The sequence below is a fragment of the Pan troglodytes genome, chromosome 5 (assembly GCF_028858775.2).
Source record: "Pan troglodytes isolate AG18354 chromosome 5, NHGRI_mPanTro3-v2.0_pri, whole genome shotgun sequence".
Taxonomy (NCBI): domain Eukaryota; kingdom Metazoa; phylum Chordata; class Mammalia; order Primates; family Hominidae; genus Pan; species Pan troglodytes.
The window spans coordinates 171054282-171077545 of NC_072403.2; the positions used below are offsets into that span (position 1 = coordinate 171054282).

The following is a 23264-nucleotide window of genomic DNA, read 5'->3' on the forward strand; positions in this document are numbered from 1 at the left end:
TAGTCAAGGAATTTAAAGCAGCTATTGTACTCTATTATAGAGTGAAAAAAATGCTCCTAATAAATGAGAAGATAGGAACTTTTAGGAAAGAAATGGAAAATATATAAAGAAAATATATAAAAAGTGGAAATTTTAGAACTGACAAATACAAAACATGAAAAAAAATTTGCTGGATGGGCTCTAATAGCATAATGGAGATAGAGAGGAAAGAACCAGTTAATTTGAAGATAGAGCAATAGAAATTGTCCCATCTAAAGTAGGAGGAGAGGAGGAGGGGGGCGGGGGAAGGGAGTGAGAAACATAGCCTCAGGAATGTGTGGCACAATATAAAAAAAGCTGAGATTATGGATAGTTAAAGTATCAGGAAGAGAGGAGAAAAAGAATGAGATGGCAAATATTTGAAAAAATAGTGGCTGAAAACATCCTAAATTTAATAAGATGTTTACATTTTCTGATTGGATAAGCTTTGTGAATCCCAAATGGGATAAATACAAAGAAAAACAAACTAGACACATCATAGTCAAACTACTGAAAACAAACAAACAAAAAACAAAGAGGAATCTTAAAAGCGTAAATAAAAATGACACATTATATATAGGAGAATAATGATTTCAATGGTTGCGGACTTCTCAGCAGAAATTATAGAAGTCAGGGACAGTCGAATGAAATTGTTGAAGTGCTTAAAGAAAAAACCGTCAGCTTAGAAATCTCTGTCTAGCAAAAATACCCTTCAAGAATGAAAGCAAAATGAAGACATCTTCAGATATCAGAAAACTAAGAGAATTCATCACCAGAAGACCTGCACTTCCAGAAGCTAAAGAAAGTTGTACAGACTGAAGGGAGATGATATGAGAAAAGGAATAAAAAGCATTAAAAATTATAAATATTGGAGTAAACATCAAAGACCAATTTTCCTCTTAATTTCTTTCATATATGCACAACTGTATAAAGGACATATAATATTGACTTGAGGTTTGTATCACATGTAGATAAGTTTTATGGCAGCTATGGCATAAAAGATGGTGGCAGTGTTGGTGGTGTGGCCGGGGAGGGTAAATGGACCAGTAAAATTGCCAGTAGACTGAGAAGTTAAGGGATTATATTATAGTCTCTAGAGGAGCTTCTAAGAAATCATGCAAAAGACTAAAAGACCAATAGGTAAGTTAAAATGAAATTATAAAAATATTCACTTAATCCAAAAGAATATAGGAAAGGGAGAACAAGAGGGACTAACAGCAGAGGAGACAAACATAAAGCAAATAATAAAATAATACAGCGTAACCAATTAGTTTTATCCCAGGATTTCAAGGTTTGTTTAACATTAGAAAATCAATATAACTCACCATATTAACAGAATAAAGGAGAAAAACCATCTGATCATTTTCATATGTAGATAAAAAATATGACAAAATTTGATATCCATTTATAAGAAAAATTCTCACCAAACTGACTATGAAGGACTTCTTCAACTTCATAAAAAGCATCTATGAAAAACCTACAGTGAGCATTATACTTAATGGTGAAATATTAAATGATATTCTGCCAAACTCAGAAAAAAGGCAAATGTGCTCATTTTTTTTTTACCACTTCTACTCAATATTGAATTGGAGCTTCTAGCCACTGCAATAAAGAATGATAAAATGATAAAGATTGGAAAGAAGGAAGCAAAATCGTCCTTATTTGCAGGCAATGTGATTGTTTACATATGATTGTTTTCTACATCCTAAGGATCTAAAAAATAATTAGAAGTAGTATATTATTCCATTCTCACACTGCTATAAAGAATTACCTGAAACTGGGTCATCTTTGAAGAAAAGAGTCTTAATTGACTCACAGTTCCACAGGCTGTACAGGAGGCATGGCTGGGGAGGCCTCAGGAAACTTACAATCATGGCAGAAGGTGACAGGGATGCCAGCACGTCTTCACATGGTGGCAGGTGAGAGAACGAAGGGGGAGGTGCTACACACTTTTAAAAGAAGCAGATCTCATGAGAATTCCATCACAAGACAGCACTAGAAGGATGGTGCTAAACCACTAGAAACCACCCTTATGATTCACCTTTCACCAGGCCCCACCTCCAACACTCAGTATCACAATTCAACATAAGATTTGGGTAAGGACACAGAACCAAACCATATCATTTTGCACCTGGTCTTTACCAAACAAATGTCATGTCCTTTTCACGTTTCAAAAAACAATTATGCCTTCCCAGCAATCCTCCAAATTCTTAACTCATTCCAGAATTAACTCAAAAGTCCCAGTCCAAAGTCTCATCTGAGACAAGGCAAGTACTACTCCTCTGCCTATGAGCCTGTAAAATAAAGAAACAAGTTAGTTACTTCCAAGATACAGTGCAGGTACAGGCATTGAGTAAATGCTCCCATTCCAAAAGGGAGAAATTGGCCAAAACAAAGGGGCTATAGGCCTCTTGCAAGCAAAACCCAGGAAGGCAGTCATTAAATCTCCAAGATCCAAAATACTCTCCTTTGACTCCATGTCTCACATCCAAGGCACACTGATGCAAGGCGTGGGCTCCCAAGGCCTTGGGCAGCTCTGCCTCTGTGGCTTTGCGGGGTACAACCCCCAAAGCTACTTTCGTGGGCTGGGATTGAGTGCCTGCAGCTTTTTCAGGCGAACAGTGCATGCTGTCAGTGGATCTATCATCCTGGGGTCTGGAAGATGGTGGCTTTCTTCTCACAGCTCCATTAGGCAGTGCCCCAGTGGGAACTTGGTGGGAGCTCCAACCCCACATTTCACCTTCACACTGCCCTTATAGAGGTTCTTCATGAGGGATCCAGTCCTGCAGCAGACTTCTGCCTGGATATCCAGGTGTTTCCATACATCCTCTGAAATCTAGGCAGAGGCTCCCAAGTCTCAACTCTTGCCCTTTGCCTACCCACAGGCCCAACACCATAGGGAAGCCATCAAGACTTGGGGCTTACACCCTCTGAAGCAATTACCTGAGCTGTACTGTGGCCCCTTTTAGCCATGGCTGAAACGGGAGCAGCTGGGATGCAGGGCACAATGTCCCAAGGGTGCACAGAGCAGTAAGGCCCTGGACCTGGCCCATGAAACCATTTCTCCCTCCTAGGCCTCTGTGCCTGTAATAGGAGGGGCTGCTATGAAGGTCTCTGAAATGTCTTAGAGGGATTTTCCCCATTGTCTTGGCTATTAATATTTGGCTCCTTTTTACTTACGTAAATTTCTGCAGCTGGCTTGAATTACTTCCCAGAAAATAGGTTTTTCTTTTCTACTACATGGCAGGTTGAAAATTTTCCAAGCTTTTATACTCTGCTTTCCTTTTAAATATAAGTTCCAATATCAAACCACCTCTTCGGAAATGCATATGAGCATATGCTGTTAGAAGCAGCCAGGTCACTTCTTGAATGCTTTGCTGCTTTGAAATTTCTTCCACCAGATACTCTAAATAATCTCTCTCAAGTTCAGAGTTTCACAGATCCCTAGAGCAGGGGCACAATGCCACCAGTCTCTTTGCTGAAGCATAGCAAGAATGACCTTTACTCCAGTTCCCAATAAGTTCCTCATCTCCCTCTAAGACCTCCTTAGCCTGGACTTCATTGTCCATATCTCACTATCAGTATTTTGGTCAAAGCCATTCAACAAGTCTCTAGGAAGTTCCAAACTTTCCCTTATCTTCCTGTCTTCTTCTGAGCCTTCCAAACTGTTCCAACCTCTGCCCATCCAAAGCTGCTTCCACATTTTCAGGTATCTTTTGTAGCAATGCCCCACTTCTCTGATACCAATTTCCTGTTTTAGTCCATTCTCACACTGCTATAAAGAACTATCTGAGACTGGGTAATCTATGAAGAAAAGAGGTTTAATTGACTCACAGTTCTGCAGGCTGTACAGGAGGCATGGCTGGGGAGGCCTCAGAAAACTTACAATCATGGCAGAAGGTGAAGGGGAAGCCAGCACATCTTCATATGATGGCAGGTAAGAAAGAATGAAAGGGGAGGTGCTACACACTTTTAAAAGAAGCAGATCTCATGAGAATTCCATCATGAGATAGCAGTGGGGAGATGGTGCTAAACCATTAGAAACCACCCCCATGATCCAATCACCTCCCTCCAGGCCCCACCTCCAACACTCAGGGTCACAATTCAACATGAGATTTGGGTGGGGACACAAGAGCCAAACCACATCAAGTAGTAAGTAAATACGGCAAAGTATATGAAATTAAAAATACAAAAATCAATTATGTTTTCTTTTTTAAATTTTACAGACAGGGTCTTGCTCTGTTTACCTAGGCTGGAGTGCAGTGGCACAATTATAGCTCACTGCAGCCTCAAATTCCTTGGCTCAAGCAATCCTCCCACCTCAGCCTCCTAAGTTTCTGGGACTACAGGCATGTGCCACCACACCCGGCTTATTTTTTATTTTTGTCAAGATGGTCTCACTCTGTTGACCAGGCTGGTCTCGAACTCCTGGCCTCAAGTGATCCTCCCACCTTGGCCTCACAAAGGATGAGATTTCAGACATGAGCCACTGTGCCTGGCCAATTCTATTCTTATATTTTAGCAGCAAACCACTGGAAAATGAATTGAAAAACAATTTCATTTATAATAGGTTCAAAAATAAAATATTTAGTAGTACATTTAATAACAGATGTACACAGGTGTATATCTACATTTAGATGTACACCTGTTACACATAACAGATGTACACATCAGCATAGTGTATTGTTAAACTTTTAGATTTTTGCTTATCTCATGGGAGAAATAGTATCTTCGTGTAGTTTAGTTTTTTTAAAAAAATGAGTGAACTTGTGTATCTTTTCAAAAGTTAAAGAGCCATTTGCTTTTTTCTTTTAGACATATTTTAAAATAGAGAGTGGGTCTCACTATGTTGCTCAGGCTGGTCTCTTAGCTTCTGGGCTCAAGCTATCTGTCCACCTCAGCCTTCTAAAGTGCTGGGATGACAGGCATGAGCCACCATGCCCAGTTCCATTTGCTTTTCTTTTTCTGTGTATTGGCTGTTCGTATCCCTTGCACTTTTCTTATTGAGTTTTGTTCTTTCCCTTATCTTTTTACAGGAACTTTATATGTTATAAAAGTTAGCCCCAAGAATGAAATCGTGTCCTTTGCCAAAACATGGATGGAGCTAGAGGCCTTTATCCTAAGTGAGTTAATGCAGGAACAGAAAGCCAAATAGTGCATGTTCTCACTGATAAGTGGGAGCTAAACTATGGGTTCACAAAGGCATGCAGAGTGGTACTGTGGACATTGGAGACTCAGAATGGGGGAGGCTAGGAGGGAGGTAAGGGATGAAAAAGTACCTGTTGGGTACAATGTACACTACTTGGGTGACGATGGGTCCACTAAAATCCCAGATTTAACCACTGTACAATTCATCCATGTGACCAAAACCCACCTGTACCCCAACGCTATGAAAATAAATAAAACCAAATTAGCTCTGTTTCTGTTAGATGACATGCAAATATTTTCCCAAGTTTGTCCTTTGTCTTTTGACTTTGTTTATGGTGTTTCACTCATGCAGATGTTTTTTATTTTTATGTTTTTAACTTGTCATTATTTTCTTTCATGTCTTCTGGATTTTAAGTCATGTTATCAAGGCTTTCCCACTCTGATATTATAAATGAATTTTTCCTCATTTCTCTTAGAACTTTGATTCTTTCACTTCCCACATTTAACCTTCCACGTATCCAGAATTTCCCCTAGCATAAGTTGATACGGTCCCAATGTTTCTTTTTTTTTTTTTTCCCAAATGGCCACTCATTTATACCAACACCATTTATTGAATCGTCTATCGTCCCCACTGATTTGAAATGCCAGCTTTACATACCAAAGTCGTGTATGCATTTGCCTCTGTTCTGTTCGGTAGGTCTATTCAAGCTCCAGTTCCCAAAAGTGTTGAGTGTCGCTTAAAATCTAGAAGGGCTGGTTTCTAGTTTTCCATCATTGCTCCTCTTTTCTAGCGTCCTCTGTCCTATTAGGGCTTATTGATTTTTAAATACGATTTGTGGATTCAGTTTTCTTTAGTTCTAGTGAGCAACAAAAACAACCAAGAAAAAAATCAAAAAACCCCTTCCTGTTTTTCTTTCTTTCTTTCTTTCTTTTTTTTTTTAATCAAGATCACCTTAAGTTTAAAAATTAACGTAGGATAACTTGACATATTTTATGATTTTTATGTTACTCTCTGAAAATATAATAAGTGGTTCTATTTATTCAACTCTACTCCTTTGTCCTGCAGGAACATTTTGTTTCCTTATCAAGTCTGATATTGTCTTTTGGTCTGAGATAGACATATTTAAAAAAATTGTGTTCATTGATTTCTATCTTATTATTGACTGGTTTTGCTAACTTTGTTCCTATCTATTTTTTGTGAACGTACATGGGGCCTTTTCTTTTGCTATATTTTCTAGCTATTAGTATGTACAGAGGCTTTTGATTTCTGTGTATTTATTTTATACCTTGCTTGCTCAGTGTGTTTTATTTCTAGTAATTTTTCTTATTAGTTGATTCTCATGAATTTTCCAGATATCCAATTATATAATTTGTAAATAGTCATAGCCTTACCTCCTCTCCTACAATTTTTGTTTCTCTGATTTCTTTCTCTTGTCTGGTTGCTTTAGATAGTACCTCCAGAGTGTGTTAGATAATAAAAGGAAATAATGCCAATCAGACTTTTTTCTGACTTCAAGGGAGTTTCTAGTGTTTCCTTATTAAGTCTGATATTGCCTTTTGGTCTGAGATAGATATATTTTTTAAAAAATTGTGTTCATTCATTTCTATTTCATTACATATATTTTTAAAAAACCTCAAAAGACCAGGTGCAGTGGCTCACACCTGCAATCTCAGCACTTTGGGAGGCTGAGATGGGAGGATTGCTTGAGGCCCGGAGTTCAAGACCAGCCTGATCAACATAGTGGGACCCTATCTGTATTATTTTTAAAAACATAATAAATAAAAACCTCATAATGGAGATTAAATTTTGATAGGGCTTGTCTTACTATCTATGGATCTAATCATGTTACTTTCCCTCTAACTTATTAATATGATATATCATATTAATAATTCCTACATCAAGTCATATTTGCATTTTGGAATAAATGTCACTTGGTCATCATATATTCTATTAGATAATATTTTATAATTTTTACATCAATATTTGTAAGACTGATCTGTAATTTTCCTTTTTGTGTATGTGAAATTGTTACTGGGTTTTGGTAGCAGTTATAGTTGCTTTATCAAGATAATTTAAAAGTTTTTTTTTTTCTTTTTCATAGTCTAGGTAGTTTAAATAGCACTGGAATGATCTGTTTTTTAAAGATTTGGGAGAAATCCTGTGAAACCAACTGGACTTAGGGAATTAGGGAGAGTGGTTGGCTAGTTTCTTTGTTTCATCTATGAAATAAATCTGCTTAAGATTTTTCTGTTTTTTGTAATCAGGTTGGTAAATTGTGTCTTCCTAGAAAAATGATAATCTCATTCATATTTCAAATATAGTTGCATAGTGTATTCAAATATATTAATACAATATATAATATATATTAATATAATGTATAATATTATGTATTATAATATATAGTACTTCAAATATATTTGCATAGAATATTCAAATATATTTGCAAAGTAGTCTTTTGATTCTTCTAATTTTCTGTAGTTATTGTCCCATTAGCATTTCTCATGTTGTATGTTTTTAATTGCTCCCTTTTCCTTGCTTAGATTAAGCAGAAGTTTGTTTTATTTATTTTTTCAGAGAGCCAGCTTTGGTTGTATTTATCAGTTTTATTCTTTTTCTGTTTTCTAAATTATTAATTTCAACTTTATTTTTATTATTTCCTTTTCTAACTCCATAAGTGGTATGCTGAATTCATTCATTTTTACTTTTGTTTATTAATATAATCATATGAGGATGTAAATTTTCATCTGAACGCCACTGTAGCTATATCTCAGATTCTTAGTGTTAATATATATAATTAGCTGCTGTCATAATTATGATTTATGGTAGAAAGCCACTAGAGAGTTAAGAAAATGAGTGAATTTGCTTACTTAGGATGGGCCTAAATTAAGAAGGGCCTTGAATGATAGATGGTAGGCAGAGGACTTTAGACTCAATAAAAATAGTGTTAAGAAGACATTGAAAATCCTTGGTTAGGAAACTAACAAGATACGTGTTGTTTGGAAAGATGAACAGCCCGTATATCAGCAGTTACCTTATCTACTGCTTTGTGTTTTTCAAAACAAATTTTGGATAGGAAATGCCCTTTTCAGCAAAGATGGAAAAATGACATCTAACTATTTACTTCTCAAAGATATTGCCAAATCCTGTAAGTGAATATCCAGCTGGAACCTTCCACAATTGTTTTGAATGTTGTACTTGCACTTGTTTGAAATCTTTAAGGTTCCTTTAAATGTGAAGTATATCCTAAAGTAATGAGACCATGAAGCAGCCATTCATTTCTACTATGTATTTTGTGTTATTATCACTCACTTGGAACTTACCTTTGCTGTCAAAGGTGTCTTATTTCTCTACTAGATTGTAAATTCCTTATACAAATGCAATATTTTTATATTGTAGGAGGCCAATATTTGTTACTAATTTATTTTACTTAAAACTACTGTTGTATAATTGTAAAATTCTCACAGTGAGCATACAAATAATTGAAATACTCTTGAGACTGTTATCTGCCTTATCTTTTTATTATTCCTAATCATATGGAACATTTTCAATGGTCTCATTATATTAAGTAGATAGTCTACTTTATCCTGCCTTTTTAATCATTAGAGCAACTAAATTTGGATGTGTTTCGTTGTACCTACGATCTCTTTTATTTGACTTTTGTGTCAAGGCCTTGCAGTATCCATCTCCTAATTTCTTACTGATTTTGCTGGGAGAGGCAATTGGCTATAAAAACTGTCTTCTTAGGTTCCTCTGCTGGTAAGAGTAGCCACGTACTGGCCGAGTGCGGTGGCTCACGCCTGTAATCCCAGCTGTTTGGGAGGCCGAGGCAGGCGGATTGCCTGAGCTCAGGAGTTCGTGACCAGCCTGGGCAACACGGTGAAACCCCGTCTCTACTAAAATACAAAAAATTAGTTAGGTGTGGTGGCATGCGCCTGTACTTCCAACTACTTGGGAGGCTGAGGCAGGAGAATTGCTTGAACCCAGGAGGCAGAGGTTGCAGTGAGCCGAGATTGCACCACTGCACTCCAGCTTGGGCAACAGAGTGAGACTCCGTCTCAAAAAAAAAAAAAAAAAAAAAAAAAAAAGAAGCCACGTACTAAGTTCTGGCCTCTGGGATGGAGGTAGAGGTTATTGAGCAGAAAGTTCCTGCTTGGGATCTGGAGGGAAAGGTTAGGGGAAGAGGATCATGTTCCCAGAAAGGATGGTAGACTAGAAAGTTGAAGTTGTGCACAAGACTGGCTACATAATTTGCAGGGCCCAGTGCAAAGTGGAAATGCAAGGCTCCTGTTCTCAATTATTAATACTCTAAAAATGCCAATAGCAGAGAATTACCCTAGCACTGGGTCCACAGGTCATAGCCCCATGAAACTGGCTCTGAGTGGGAAGGAACCTGAGGCCGGAGGAGGCCATGAGCCTTCATCCCAGCCCTGGACTGCCAGTCTGTTCTTTTCATAGAGCGCACAAACCTCCTTCTTGGTTAAGCGTCTGTTGTCTGGGTTTTCTGTTACATGCGTTCCGTAACTGATGCAGGTTATCATTACCCTCATCTGATAGATGGAGAAACCGGAGCTCAGACAGGTTTAGTGCCCTGTGCATGGGAGCAGATTTCGGGGTATTCACAGACTCAGGTTCTGTGAATTTGGGTCGTGTATTCATTCTGTGTCAACACGTTGTCTTTCTTTTTCCACGGAGATGTTAACATTCTGCATTTCCTATTTCTGGCCAGATTTTGCATTCTGCAAATTTGCTTGTTTCACAATGCCCCCCTCTTTGTAGCCTGTAGTAGGAGGAAGCACTTCATCCCATTTGTTTTTCCTCATTTACATTTAATTTTTACTCTGGAGTGAACATAATGCAGAAGTTCAGTCCACATTTAAAATATTGCTAAAAAGTGATTCACTTCCAATTCTAGCAAAATGTTTATACCTCTGATTCCTCAGTAATTCTCTTTTTGCGGAGGAAGAGTTAAGATTACATAATTTAATTAAAAAAGAAACTGGAAACATGTAAGATCGCATCCGATGTGAGTTTCTGTCTGTTTGACCTTTCAAGAGAGAAGCATGTATTGGCGATTTTTCCAGTGAGAACATAATCAGAAGAATTTATCTATCAATGTATTCTTTTAATTTAGGATAAACCTAAGGATAAACAGTGTTTGTAGCTCTTTGCACATTCTATCTATGGCCATAGGATGTGCTATGGCCATTAACTGTTATTTGTTTTGTTAGCGCTAAAAACCATAGCTGTGACTTCAGCTTCCAAGGGACCCCAGTGTAACACAGGTGTTGTATTTGTTGCGTTCAAGTTCTGGTGCAATCTTAGTTTTGCTAAGCTCCTGCAAAAGCACCTAACCTTGGTTAACTCCCACAAGTCAACATTTCTGAAACAGGTTTTAATTTATTTCAGTCCTCAGTAGTGCTGGTGTGTGGGTGGGGGGCATGGTGCACAGTGTGTCAGCACAGATAATCCGAGTATCATGGGTCATCCACCTCTCCCCCTCTTTACCGGAGGAGAGAGCATCTCCCAGGGAATCAGACCTGAATTTAAGTTTAAGCTCCTAATTAGGCTTCCAACCCGGTTCTACTATACACTTTGCGTCAGGTACATCTGTGATTGTCCCATTTGTCATTAGTGTGGGCCCTTAGGAAGTCAACAGAGGACAGAACTCTGGTGTTCCTGGATCCTTGACTAAAGCATCATTTTATTGTCATCTAAATCTCACTATAAGCCCTAGCTCTCTGGTTATGGTGAAATATTCAAATTATTGGCATATTCAAGGTATCATTAAGTAGTATTTTGAAAAGCTTGGTGTTATGGGTTGAATTGTGTCTTGCCCCATCCAAATTCATATGTTGAAGTCCTAATCCCCAACATCTCAGAATGTGACTATATTTGGAGAGAGGGTCTTTACAGAGGTAAAATGAGGTCATCAGGTTGGGTCCTAATCCAGTATAACTGGTGTCCTTAGAAGAAGGGGAAATTTGGAGACAGACTCACGTAGAGGGAAGATAATGTGAAGAGACACAGGGAGGAGGCCATCTGTGCTAAGGAGAGAGCCCTGGAACCTATTCTCCCTCACAGCCCCAGAAGGAAACAACCCTGCTGAAACCTTGACCTTAGACCTCCGGATTTCAGAACTGTGAAACATACATTTTTGTGGTCTGAGCCGCCTGATCTATGGTACTTTTTACAGCAGCTCTCAAAAACTAATATACTTGGGAGCCAGGTTGGGAAAACCTGTTTGAAAGGCAGATGGACTCTGTAGATAGGAGTGGGGCTACCACACTGTGCAATATTTGAGATAGTCAGCTGTTACTGTCTGCACTGTTCAAAGACTAACAATGACATTTGCTTGGGCAGGGAGCTCCTAAACGTTCGTCAGCAAAGTGTGCTATTCATTTGTGTAGAGGACTTCCAGTTTCATTCCACTTTTTTAAAATAAGGAAATTTGGGTAGGGTTTTCGTGACCTGAGTCGGGTTTTCGTGACCTGAGTAGGGTCACACGGAGATCAGGTGAATGGTAAAGTGGGAATACATTTGTAGCTTCCTGGTTTGTAGTCTTAATGGTCTATTGATGGGAATCCTCTGATTCTCAATAAGAAGTGGCTATTATTAGAGGCAGAGGATTTTTTTTTCGGTACTGAAATACTTAGCATAGTGCCTGGCACATGGTAGATGCTAAAATTGTAACTATTGCTATTAGTGACCAACTCTGGAAAAGGACTGCTTTTCTTAAGTTAGCAGTCAGGTAAGCTCTGCCCCATGAAATTTATATATTACTGGGGCTTAAGAAAGTATTTTTATTATTTATTTTATTTATTTATTATTTTAATTTTTTGAGACTGAGTCTCACTCTGTCACCCTGGCTGGAGTACAGTGGCACGATCTCGGCTCACTGCAACCTCTGCCTTCCAGATTCAAGTGATTCTCCTGCCTCAGCCTCCCAAGTAGCTGGGACTACAGGCACCCACCACCACACCTGGCTATGTTTTGTATTTTTAGTAGAGATGGGGTTTCACCATGTTGGCCAGGCTGGTCTCAAACTCCCGATCTCAAATGATCTGCCCACCTCAGCCTCCCAAAGTGCTGGGATTACAGGTGTGAGCCACCACACCTGGCCCATCAATAAAGTATTTTTAATATTAGGTCTGAGTATGCTGCCTTGGGCAGTCTATTTTACACATTATTAACTTTGCACATTATTGATAAATCATCTCTGAAAAGACTCAACACAAAATATTTCTATAACAAATCAGAAGCATGCATGATATTTTATTTTAAAAAGATAAAATAAGGAAAATTGAAGTCCAGCATCTCTAAGATACTGGATAAATATCTTAATAATTGAGCAGTAAAGCTCTAATACAGTACAAACATTTTACCATTATGTTTGCCAATAATTAAGCAAACTGAGCATCATAAGAATGAGGTGAGATGTAAAATTACTGGAAAGTTTAATTCACTAGAAATGAGAAATTTTACATTTGTTATATTATCCTGTATTTGTGTACTACATTTTTCTGGCAGAATGACTGCTTGCTGAAAAAAAAATGGCTTAAAGTAGGTGCTTTTTTTATGGTTTTGCAAATTCTGGAGAACAGGGACTGCTTCTTCCTAAACAAGATCCCCGGTCTTGCTATTAGTCTAGAATGGTGAATATATATTTAATAAATGCTTGTTGAGTGAGCCAATATATGAATGATTTTCTTAGTGGATTTCTATTAATTGAGGGAAAGGAGTTAACATGTCAATAAAAAAAGAACATTTTTACTTTCAAATAAGGAAGGCAATTTATTGTAGTGAAATTACATTGAAGTTTTATATGTGACCCCCAATGCATATAAAATCATTTACCTCCACATTATAGGATAGGATATCATGAACTACAAAGAAACTCAAAGTGCTATAGATGAGTTAATATTGATGTAATACATTTTCATTAATCTACCCAAATTTAACTGGATGATTGAAAGGACATGTTGAAGTGTTTTTCATGATTTCTGCTATGGCCCCAGCTTTTACTGGAGTTTTTAATGCCTTTGATGACTCCAGACACTCAACTCTGTTCCTTGCAGTCTGTTTCTTTCTTCTATGGTGGTGATTAGTTATTGCAAGGCTGCTTATATAGAGTAATATATAGTTTACTCTGGTATGGAGTAAACTTATACCAGAGATTTAAACATTTCTCCCTAAATGGAGTTTGTGGAAAATGTGAAAATTGGCATGACATTTGAGGCCACATTAAAAAAGCGAAGATAATTTTTAAACACCAACCAAGAGAAAAGTGCCCCAGGAAGCAAGGAACAGCAGTGTACTTCACTGCAAGTTCACAAACGTGTGCAGGGATTATTAGACATCCTTTGCACCTAACACCTTATCTATAATACATTTGATACATTTTTACATATTGCACAAATCCAGGTACACAGAGACTATCTGATGCGCCATGGCCATGGTGTAGCTATCCTCACTGAGGAGGGCTTTCCACAACTTTCTCAAGGAGCTTATTCAAGACCTTTTAAAAGCAATCTACAGGCAGTTCTTTACAAGTCTCATATTTACAGATAGCACAAGCTATGGCATGGCGTATGGCGTCCCTCCTAAATATACGATTCTTTGGCATATTGGAATTGGTCAGCCTCAAAGACCGGCTGGCTACATCGTCGCACGAGACAGTCCCGCTTATTCCTCTGCATGGACTCGGAGACAGTCCTCAGCGGGAGGAGCTCAGGTCTCCCTGGGCCAGACACGTGCCCCAGAGAGTCCCCAGAAGCATGGACAGTTCTGCTCTGTTTCCATCGCTCAGGCAGGGGAGAGAGTCCGTGTCCAGGGAGTGGCTCTTTGCTGCCCCTGTGTCTTGAGTCCTCTACGTGGTGAGCAGGTGGAAGAGGGGGTAGGAGGCAGTGCGCCTCCAGCATCCTCGCCCTCATGCTCCCCACCGTCATGCTCCCCACGGTCTGGCTCTCGTAGGCCACTAGTCTGGCTGCCGGGCCCTGCATGGCCTCTTCATAAGAGGGTGGGCTTCCAGGCCTCTCCCAGTCAGCTCCCTGGAACACATCATCCACCGAGAGGGCGTGGGGTCTCAGGCAGAAGCCGCGGGCTGTTTGGTTGTGGGTTTCACACCCATTTTCCTGCACGATTCGGCCGGCAAGCTGGCTTTCCTTTCTGACACCCCTCGGGACGTGGTCCCTGGTAAAGTCTTGCGATTTCCCAGAGCCCGCGCTGAGGTTTTTGGTCAGCACTTTTTTGTGAGGGGCGAAGGAGAAAGACATGGAGTGCTTTTTAATTTCTCGGCTGGGCTTGCCTTTCTCCGTCTTTGTGGTGAAAGACTGATGTCTGCTGAAGAAATTTCTTTTGGGACTGGAAGGAGAAGCCACGGGCGAGCTGTCAGAGGACGCGTCCAGCGAGCTGCTGGAGAAGGCTTTGAGAACCAGTGCCCGCGGGAGCACCGAACCCGGGGCCAAGTTCTTGATCTTCAGGTCCACCGGCCTCTTGGTTTTGCCTTGCACTGCAGGGAAGACCTCCTCTGGAAATGGGTCTTCAGCCTCCTCACTTTCCAAACGAGAGCCTACCCGGGGCACGGGGAAGTCCCCTTCACTCTTTGTTAGTGTTTGGTTTGTCACCCGGCTCTCGAGGCACTCCTGGGAGGATGGCATGCTGGGCTCTGAGTATCTCCTATCGGGCTGTGCGAGGGAGCTTTTCAGCCTGGCCACGGTGCTCACAATGGGCTCTGGGCTGACCTCTCGGGCATCCTGTGGGCCCGCGCTATCCAAGCCAGCAGCTGTGGCCATGGGCACCTGGGGCTGCCTGCTGGGAGAGCTGATGCCACTGCTGCTGTTGGATTCCACATCAGGGTCGTTGCTGTCGTAGGCTGAGTCATTCTGCAGGGTGGACACATCTGGGGGAAGTCAAGCAGCAGTTGAACATTTGTTTGGGTTTATTTATTTATTTATTTTTATTTGTATTTTTTATTTTCATTTTTTGAGATGGAGTCTCGGTTTGTTGCCCAGGCTGGAGTGCAGTGATGTGATCTCGGCTCACTGCAACCTCTGCCTCCCGGGTTCAAGTGATTCTCCTTCCTCAGCCTCCTCAGTAGCTGGGATTACAGGCGCCCGCCACCATGCCTGGCTATTTTTTCTATTTTTAGTAGAGACGGGGTTTCACCATGTTGGCTAGGCTGTTTTCGAACTCCTGATCTCAGGTAATCTGCCTGCCTTGGCCTCCCAAAGTGCTGGGATTATAGGCGTGAGCCACCGCGCATGGCCATTTAGGTTCTTTTAGAAATGAACTTTGCTACAGTTCGCCCTGCTCATACCAATCAGGGCACTAGGTGATTTATTAGCAGAACTACTTAGGGGCTTGATATGACAAGAAATGTACCACATGAAAAGTTTATTTCTTTCTGAATTTATTTTGAGATCAGAAGAAAAATAGGGAAAGGAAATGAGTAAAGGAGGGAGGAAGGAAAGAGAGGAGAGAATAAGAAAAGAGAGAACAGCATTTCACTGAAAATGTATTGACCTTAATTTTTAAAACTGCTCCTTTTACTGGACCCATTTTCATTGTGATGGAGTCATATCCCATGAAGTGGAAACAAAAGTTTCTCACTCCAACTCCAGAGCTAAAGGTAGCTTAGTGAAATCAGCAGTGATTTGCGATGTACACTGGGAAGGGGGAAAGACTATCTGTGGTCTGAGGAGGCGCTGCAGGAAAAGCCCGGAGCAGGGTTTTCATGTTTAATGACTTCCTAATGGACTGGAGTCTAGTCTGACTCGGTGATTTGTGAAGGTAACTTCTGCCTCAAATATCAGAGATGCTTTACATGACTGGCAGACTGGCATGAACTTTTCCCTACAATCGTAATCAAATGATAGCACATTCCATACCTGAACTGTCAGTGTGCTCCAGGGAGTCATCAGAAGTGATACTGGAATGCACTGGAATGTTCTCCCCAAATATTTCAAAGCAGTTATCAATGAGGAATTCCACCAGTGTCTTCACCTGTGAGGAAAAGTAAGCAATTTGTCAGCTTGAAGACTTTTTTTTTTTTTTTTTTTTTTTGGAGGTGAGGAAGAATGGGGACACTGGAGTCAGGTGCCAAAATGAGAATCTGAGATCTTTATGTGTCCTGAAAAGAGCATACAGAAATTTGGTAACAATCAGATACTTTTTTTTTTTTTTTTTGAGACAGGCTCTCACTCTGTCACCAGGCTGGAGTGCAGTAGCCCGATCTCAGCTCACTGCAACCTCTGCCTCCCGGGCTCAAGCGATTCTCCCGCCTCAGCCTTCCGAGTAGCTGGGACTATGGGCGCCCGCCACCACGCCTGGCTAATTTTTTCTATTTTTAGTGGAGATGGGCTTTTGTCATGTTGCCCAGGCTGGTCTCAAACTCCTGAGCTCAGGCAATTCGCCTGCCTCGGCCTCCCAAAGTGCTGAGATTTCAGACGTGAGCCACCATGCCAACAATCATATACATTAAAGTTAGATACTCCTTGGTGTTTTGAGACATGCATTTTAAACTTAAGAACTTAAAAAAATTTAAAGTATTAATAAAATTTTCGTTTAAGTAAGTAGTTTCCCAGATTGATAGACTGATAGACTGTGGTGTACAAAACACAAAAACAAAAGGGCTTTTTTATATCGGGAGAGAGTGATGTAAACACTCGCAGCACTCGTCTGTCTCACAGATGACAGAAGACACGGATTTATTCAGTTTCATTAGATACATGTATCTGAGAGAGTGGAACTATGACAAAAGCATTTTGCATTTTATATTTTCACTGTGATTCTGAGTCAGTTGGAGACATTCAGAAGCATTTTATTGCCTGGACTTGGCAAACAGATGGTGAGATCATAAGTTGGGGATTTCTCATCAGTAAGCAGAACAAACCTTGTTGTTCAGGTCCTTCTGGGCTTCAAATGACAGGCTCTGGTCATTCTCCAGGGTGAGCATGTTGGGTCCAATGCAGATGGCCAGATTGCTGGAGTCCATCCTGTTCACCTCAGAGTTCTTGCTGATGAGGTGCAGCACATAGACCAAGTGCTTGAGTAGCAGGAGGTTGGGCTGGGGGAGCTTATCTGCAACCCTGGAATAAAGTGAAGGGATGTTAGTTTTCAAAAAGGCTAACGGTCTTCAGTGTAGCAAGCTGAGAGTTTCTGCCGAAACCAGACTTCCTTTAAAATGAGGAAGGTGCATTTTCACAAGTAATATTGTGAAATGCTCATTCAGACACTTCCAGTGGCAACTGACACAGAGTGAGACTGGTTAACCACAAGGTCTTGAGGAGCTAAGAAACTGGCCTTTGTAATTGGGACACCAATAACACAGCCCTTTATTATTTATACAGAGCTTAAATTATGAAGCCAATCTGCATTAAACACCGTAGTTTGCCTTTATGTTTAGAAAATAGTTTTGTTGAGTAATCATTTAGTCATGTAGAATTTCTTTCTGTTTCTAACACGACTAGACTGGTTTTCTTGCCTTAAAACAAAGATGGAAACAAAACTATAATTACCAAACGAAGATGACACATTTTTACAACATTCTGAGAAAGCTTTATGAAGACTAAATCAGTTTCTAAGGGCATGTTCATATAAGGCGGCACTTAAATCGCAACATTGTTTCTAATGATAAGAAATTAGACTTCTTAAAGTCTCACTTTTTCAAAAATGAAATGGTGATTATTTTCATTTCTCAGAAGAAGGAATTGTTATAAAAATGCTTTATGTCTAGGTAGAAACTCATTGTGATAATCTTAGAATTTTCAGTTTGGGACAGACGTTTTAATGTCTTCAATTCTATACATATGTCATTGAAAGTATTTAGCCATGTGGGACAATTATAACATTTAGATAAACTTTCATAGGATGTGACAACCATGCTGACATTTCAAAGCTTGGGTTTTAGAATTCTCTAGTCACTAACAGATCACACTTTCCATTGTATATGTTATTATTTTTACTCTCACTGGAATGTGTTATTATATAGTTTTCATTTGGGTTAATTATAAGAAGATGAAATATGCTATGAAGTTTTATGAACAAAACAACTGCCCCCCACCACACTGTCTGGCTGCATCCTGAGGGATGTTTTATGGGAGAACTGTTGCCTTGCATGACACCAGTCAGTGTAGCTTAAAGATAATCCCGAATTCCTACACTTTGCTGGTGAGCCTGTGTTAAAGTTCTCAGGTCTGATTTTATCTCATACCTTTTTGAACATCTTACATTTTCAGACTTCCCTGCCTCTTGGGATTTGTGAGGATTGAAGTTCACTTTCTACTTTTTGAAGAAATATTTCATTTGGCTAAAATTAAAATTCAAAAGTCCAGGGCACCCTCTGGTTTTTGTTCTGGGAGTGGACGAGCAATTCCACTCGGATTCCCTAAACATCACAATTCTCATGGAACAGGGATCATGAAGCATTTAGAAAGCTGTGTAAAGAATCAAAAGACGGAGGTGATGCGGCCTGGCAATGACCGATGACTTTGATGACTTACTGTTTCAGGGCCTCGATTCTGTCCTCCTCGTCCTGCATCTCCAGAGCACCCATCCACTCCTCAAAGAGGTCGCTTGAAAGTAGCTTCCGGGGTATACTTCTGAGGAAGTCCTGGGGGATGAGAGTGGGCTGTTGGCCTATTGGTACTGTATGATGTCCCATGTCCTCGTTTTCACCTGGTTTTCGTTCCATCGCAGGGTGCTCTATGCTTGGCCCATCATAGATTGTGGCCCTTCATTCCTGCATTTGATGAATCCAGGGAACCCTCTCTCCAACACCCTTGGCCTCTCTGCAACTTTCTAACATCAGGCAGAGTCAGAGGCACCATCCCCAGGTGGGTGTGTTCTGAGGGGCCACTGGATTTTGACGTATGGATTATGCCACGGAACAATCAAATTGCCCGTACTTGGCAAAGTTTTGGGAGAGCAGAATGCATCACTTTCTGTTGGAATCTGAGGTCACAGAAACAGAGGTGCTTACTAAATAAATAAGTAAAGGGCTTAATGAAAAAAATTAAACTCCAAGATCAGTGTACCTTGCTGTGTGGGGAGAAGAGCCTATTTCTTGTATCCTGAGAATGAGTGTGTCAGGGCCCCTTGGCAGGTTATTTGGCACAAGTGTGTTGAACTCACCTTAAAGACCACAGCAAGGAGGTGCACGGGGAGCCTCTCCAGATCCACCGCATCCCCAGAGTTGAGCTCCTCCTTCAGCTCCTTACGGGCTTTCTCGTTGGCTGCTCTCCTGAATATCCCTTCCGTTGAAGGGCCTTTAAGGCATAGAATAGTGAGAATGTCCTAAAGGAAACAGCAATAGGAACAGGAAAGGGTTACCCTTCTTCTCTAGTATACTGAGATAGTCTTAACAGGAATATTGATGTCAGATTTTGCTTTTAGTCCAGTTGCTGTCAATGGCCTTCCTCAACTCTGCTATTTTTCTAAGAGGAGGCAAATTGTGAAAGCTCTAATTTTGCACTTTCTAAAATCACTTTGGAGCTCTCTCCTTTCAAATACTTCCATATGAACATTGGATTTCGGATCACAAAGTCTATATTCTGTTTCCCCCTTTTGACTTTTCAGAAGCTACAAATCTTCAGCATTCTCCACTCTGTGAAGTCAGAGGAATGGAGGGACCATAGCTCTGAGCTCATTGGCAAATACAACTAATTTCAATTTCTGGAATGGAAGCAGTCAGATATTCTTCTGACTGCACGCGTATGTGGGAGTGCCATGTTGAAGAGTGGAAAATATGGAAGATCAGTTCCTACAAACTTAATAGGAGAATGACATTCAGATTTCCCAAATATTTTGCATGTCCAACTGAAAACTGAAGTAGGTTTATGAGAGAATGCATGCCTACCTGGATGGGTCTGGGGAGTGTGTCACTGTCACCGCAGATAATTGACAAGGGCTGATCAAATAGCGATGCTTTCAAGTCTGTCTCCAAAGCCCCAGAAAAATCTGATGCAGGGGAGAGCCTTCTCATGAGAAAGGGCCAGGACAGCACCTTCTTTCTCTTCTTAACTTCTACAGCCAAGAAAACAAGGCAACGAGAAAAATTAGACTACAGTGTTAAGAAGCAAAGATCCAGGTAAGAAAATGGGTATCGTTGGCCGCATAATGTGGTCTATAGTATGCGATGTGAGAAAAATAATTTTGAAAACTTGAGAAAGCAAAGGGCGTGAATCTTAATCTAGAAAAACCAACCGATAAACAACCACACTGTTACCAGGGCAACCAGTTCCCTAAACAGCAACACCAGAGTTCCTCAAGGCCTCCACCTTTCCTGTTTTCACTCTTTCCAGCTGTTTGCTACAGAAAATTAGCAAAACCTAACTGTGCTGATCATAAACAACCATCTTAACCTACTGGCCTGAATAACTATAGAGGAAATTTCTGATATGAAATAGATTATTTTGATTTCCTCCTTTAACTGGCGAAGAAAACGAAACTTAAAAGGTGAGGAAGTGACTTGCTCAATATGTTTTCGAAGGCACATAGCAGGGCTGGCTCCAACCCTTTGCAGCCACGCAGGCACCAAACAGCCACTAGAGGGAGCTAACACCATTTTTCCTTCCAGGTGACTGGTCACCTGGGTTTTCCAGGTTGCTGCTTTAGGACAGAGGCAAATACGAATCGCTGCGGGAAGCCTTGAACCTAGATCTGGCAACTGGGAATTATCAGCAAAACGTTATCAAGATATTCTGTCCTTCCGAAATCCACAAGATGTGTGTGCAATGGATATTGCAATCTCAAACATTTCCTTCTTTCTTTTCTTTTCCTTCCTTCCTTCCTTCTCCTTTTTTTACTAATTATAAAGGCTATATTTTCTAAATGCATTGGCATCTGTTTCTATACATTTCAAATTGGCAAGTGGAAGCATGATGAGAAAGAAGTGGCCTGTCTTTATGGTTCAGGAGAACTGGGTCAGGGTTACGCTATAATGAAATGCATTATGAAAAAAGTTGAGAGTGAATGGTGGGTCCTTTGGGATTTGAGATCAGCAACAGTTGCTTCATAGGCTCTTGGATGCATTCTCCATAAGAGAAGGAAGAAAATGGAAAAGACACTGTGTGTTTTTCAAATGTGTGCATGCTAATTGTCGAAGCATACATGGCCAGGAGATTGAACCGCATTAAAAACGCTTGGCAGAACTGGGGATTCTCTATGGAGAGGCTCTTTCCTTTCCCAGCACTCCCTGCTCTAGTGAGTTGGAGCATACCTGCCATTTAAGGGTTAATGTTCTGCGGTCTTTAACAGAACAACTTATACAAAAAAATTCCTAGTAGAGTAAAAGCGCTGTGGTTTTGCAAACCAAGAACACTGGTTGTTAGCACTTACATAAAAGATCGGTATGTTTTTAAAACTCACCAATGAGCTGGCAAATACTGTCTTCACTCTCACATGATGCCAACAGGGGATGTTCCTTGATATCACCCTAAAAACATTTTTATTTCAGTTAAATATAGTGACTGAAGAAACCTATCGAGTCTTTCCCCACAAAACACACATACAACATTTTATTCATATTAAAAATGAAGTCAGTAGAGTGCATTGATGTTTTTTCTAGCTTCTAGAAGCAATATTAAGGTCTTGATTGTCATCATATAAGATCCTAATTAATGTGTTTAATTTACTACATGTGTGATGTTAGTTTACTACTCTGATAATTAATATTCAACCCAAATAATATTCAATTAAAACAAAGTTTTCCACCTTCTCACAGTACAGATAAAAAATTTTAAAAATTGCTTTCTTACCTCTGATTGACATTCGATTAGAGTCTCCATATTATTGGCGTTTAGTGTTTTTGACTAAAAGAGAAAAAATAAAATTAGGTAAATATCTTTTGGCCCTTGCCTCTAGGAAACGTGAATGAATGAATGTGAGAGGGGCACTCACAGCATTGTGGCTGCTTCTCAGCTTCATCAGTATTGCGGCTGACTGTCCAGGGGTGGATTTCACTCCCGTGTGGCTGTGCCTCTGTCTACAGCGAATCATATGGAAAGGAGTTAGGAGGGACACACATAGTAGGCCACTTTCAGCGCCACTTTGCCAAAGCACAGAGTTTGAAACTATGTATTTATTTTTCTATTTTGCTATTTTTTCACTTGCCTTTACTTTGGAAAAAACTATTACATAGACAAGTTTTCATTTAAAATCAGTTCTGTTACCAGATGTCGTATGTTGTTAAGAGCAGCATCTGAACACAATTATTTCTAAATTATTTAAGTCAACTATCTTTACCACTCTAAACGTTGTTACCAATTTATTCCGTTCCATCAGGAGATAATCTGGATATCAATTACATTAACATTTTCAATTAACATGAACATTAACTTTTTTGGGGGAGTGCTGACTATATGCCAGCTATCGTAGTAGGTGCTTTGCATGGATTTTCTCATCTAATCCAAAAAGGAAAAAAAAAACATATCCCTAGGATGCTAAAATAGTAAACATGAAACAAAGATAACATTTACAGAACTCCTACACCAAAAAGGTGCAGCCTTCACGTTGAAGCAAAGCTTTGTCCTGAGACTTTATAAAGTGAGAGCATATTCCACGGGATAGCTGTTTTCTGTTGCCTGTGATCTGAGTGACCTGTGACTTGCGAGGCAGCTTGTAATTTCTAGGCATGTTAATATATAGTGTACTTACCCTTGGAGGGTCTCTAGCCAGAGTTCTTTTACATCCGGTGAGCTGTAAAGAATGGGAGAAACAGCGTAACACTCTGCTCCTTCTAGTCCACTGGGAGAGAGAGAGACTGAGCCGGTCTCCCTTCACATGCTCTGCATTATAAGCGAGGGGGCGGGCAGGTGGAAATTCAGAATATTACAGAGACCGGAAAGAACATCATGGGCTGTCACACGGACGGAGCCAGCCAGACACTGGAGAGCTCTCGCTTCCTCATTCCTTTTAGGGCAGCTATGTCTTTTTTTTTTTTTTTTATCTCTTCCACTTCAAAGTAAAAAATCTGTAAACTACTAGGAGTGGAAAACATGACATTCAGCCCATAGGTGAAGGCTCTGATTAATGTCATAGGTGGGATGTGTGAATAAGAAATTGTGTTATTCTGTGCATAAACATCACTTTATTTTCTAAA

The 23264-nt window shown here is 40.2% G+C and overlaps 1 protein-coding gene across 2 annotated transcripts; it reads right to left on the reverse strand.

Annotated features, from left to right (window-relative positions):
- Window positions 1-12931: 12931 nt before the first annotated feature.
- TAGAP (T cell activation RhoGTPase activating protein) lies at window positions 12932-23051 on the reverse strand. Of its 2 annotated transcripts, XM_518833.8 has the most exons (10): window positions 22820-23051; window positions 22064-22148; window positions 21922-21975; window positions 21533-21599; window positions 20022-20188; window positions 19298-19459; window positions 18667-18776; window positions 17058-17253; window positions 16054-16168; window positions 12932-15065 (listed from the first exon to the last, which is right to left on the reverse strand). In XM_518833.8, exons 2-10 carry the CDS (start codon window positions 22088-22090, stop codon window positions 13768-13770), a joined length of 2196 nt encoding a protein of 731 aa, XP_518833.3. In that variant the 5' UTR covers window positions 22091-22148; window positions 22820-23051; the 3' UTR covers window positions 12932-13767. The 2 variants fall into 2 exon arrangements, with proteins under 2 accessions (XP_518833.3, XP_054542443.1); XM_054686468.2 differs by lacking the exon at window positions 22064-22148 and having other exon boundaries at window positions 22820-22972.
- Window positions 23052-23264: the final 213 nt, after the last annotated feature.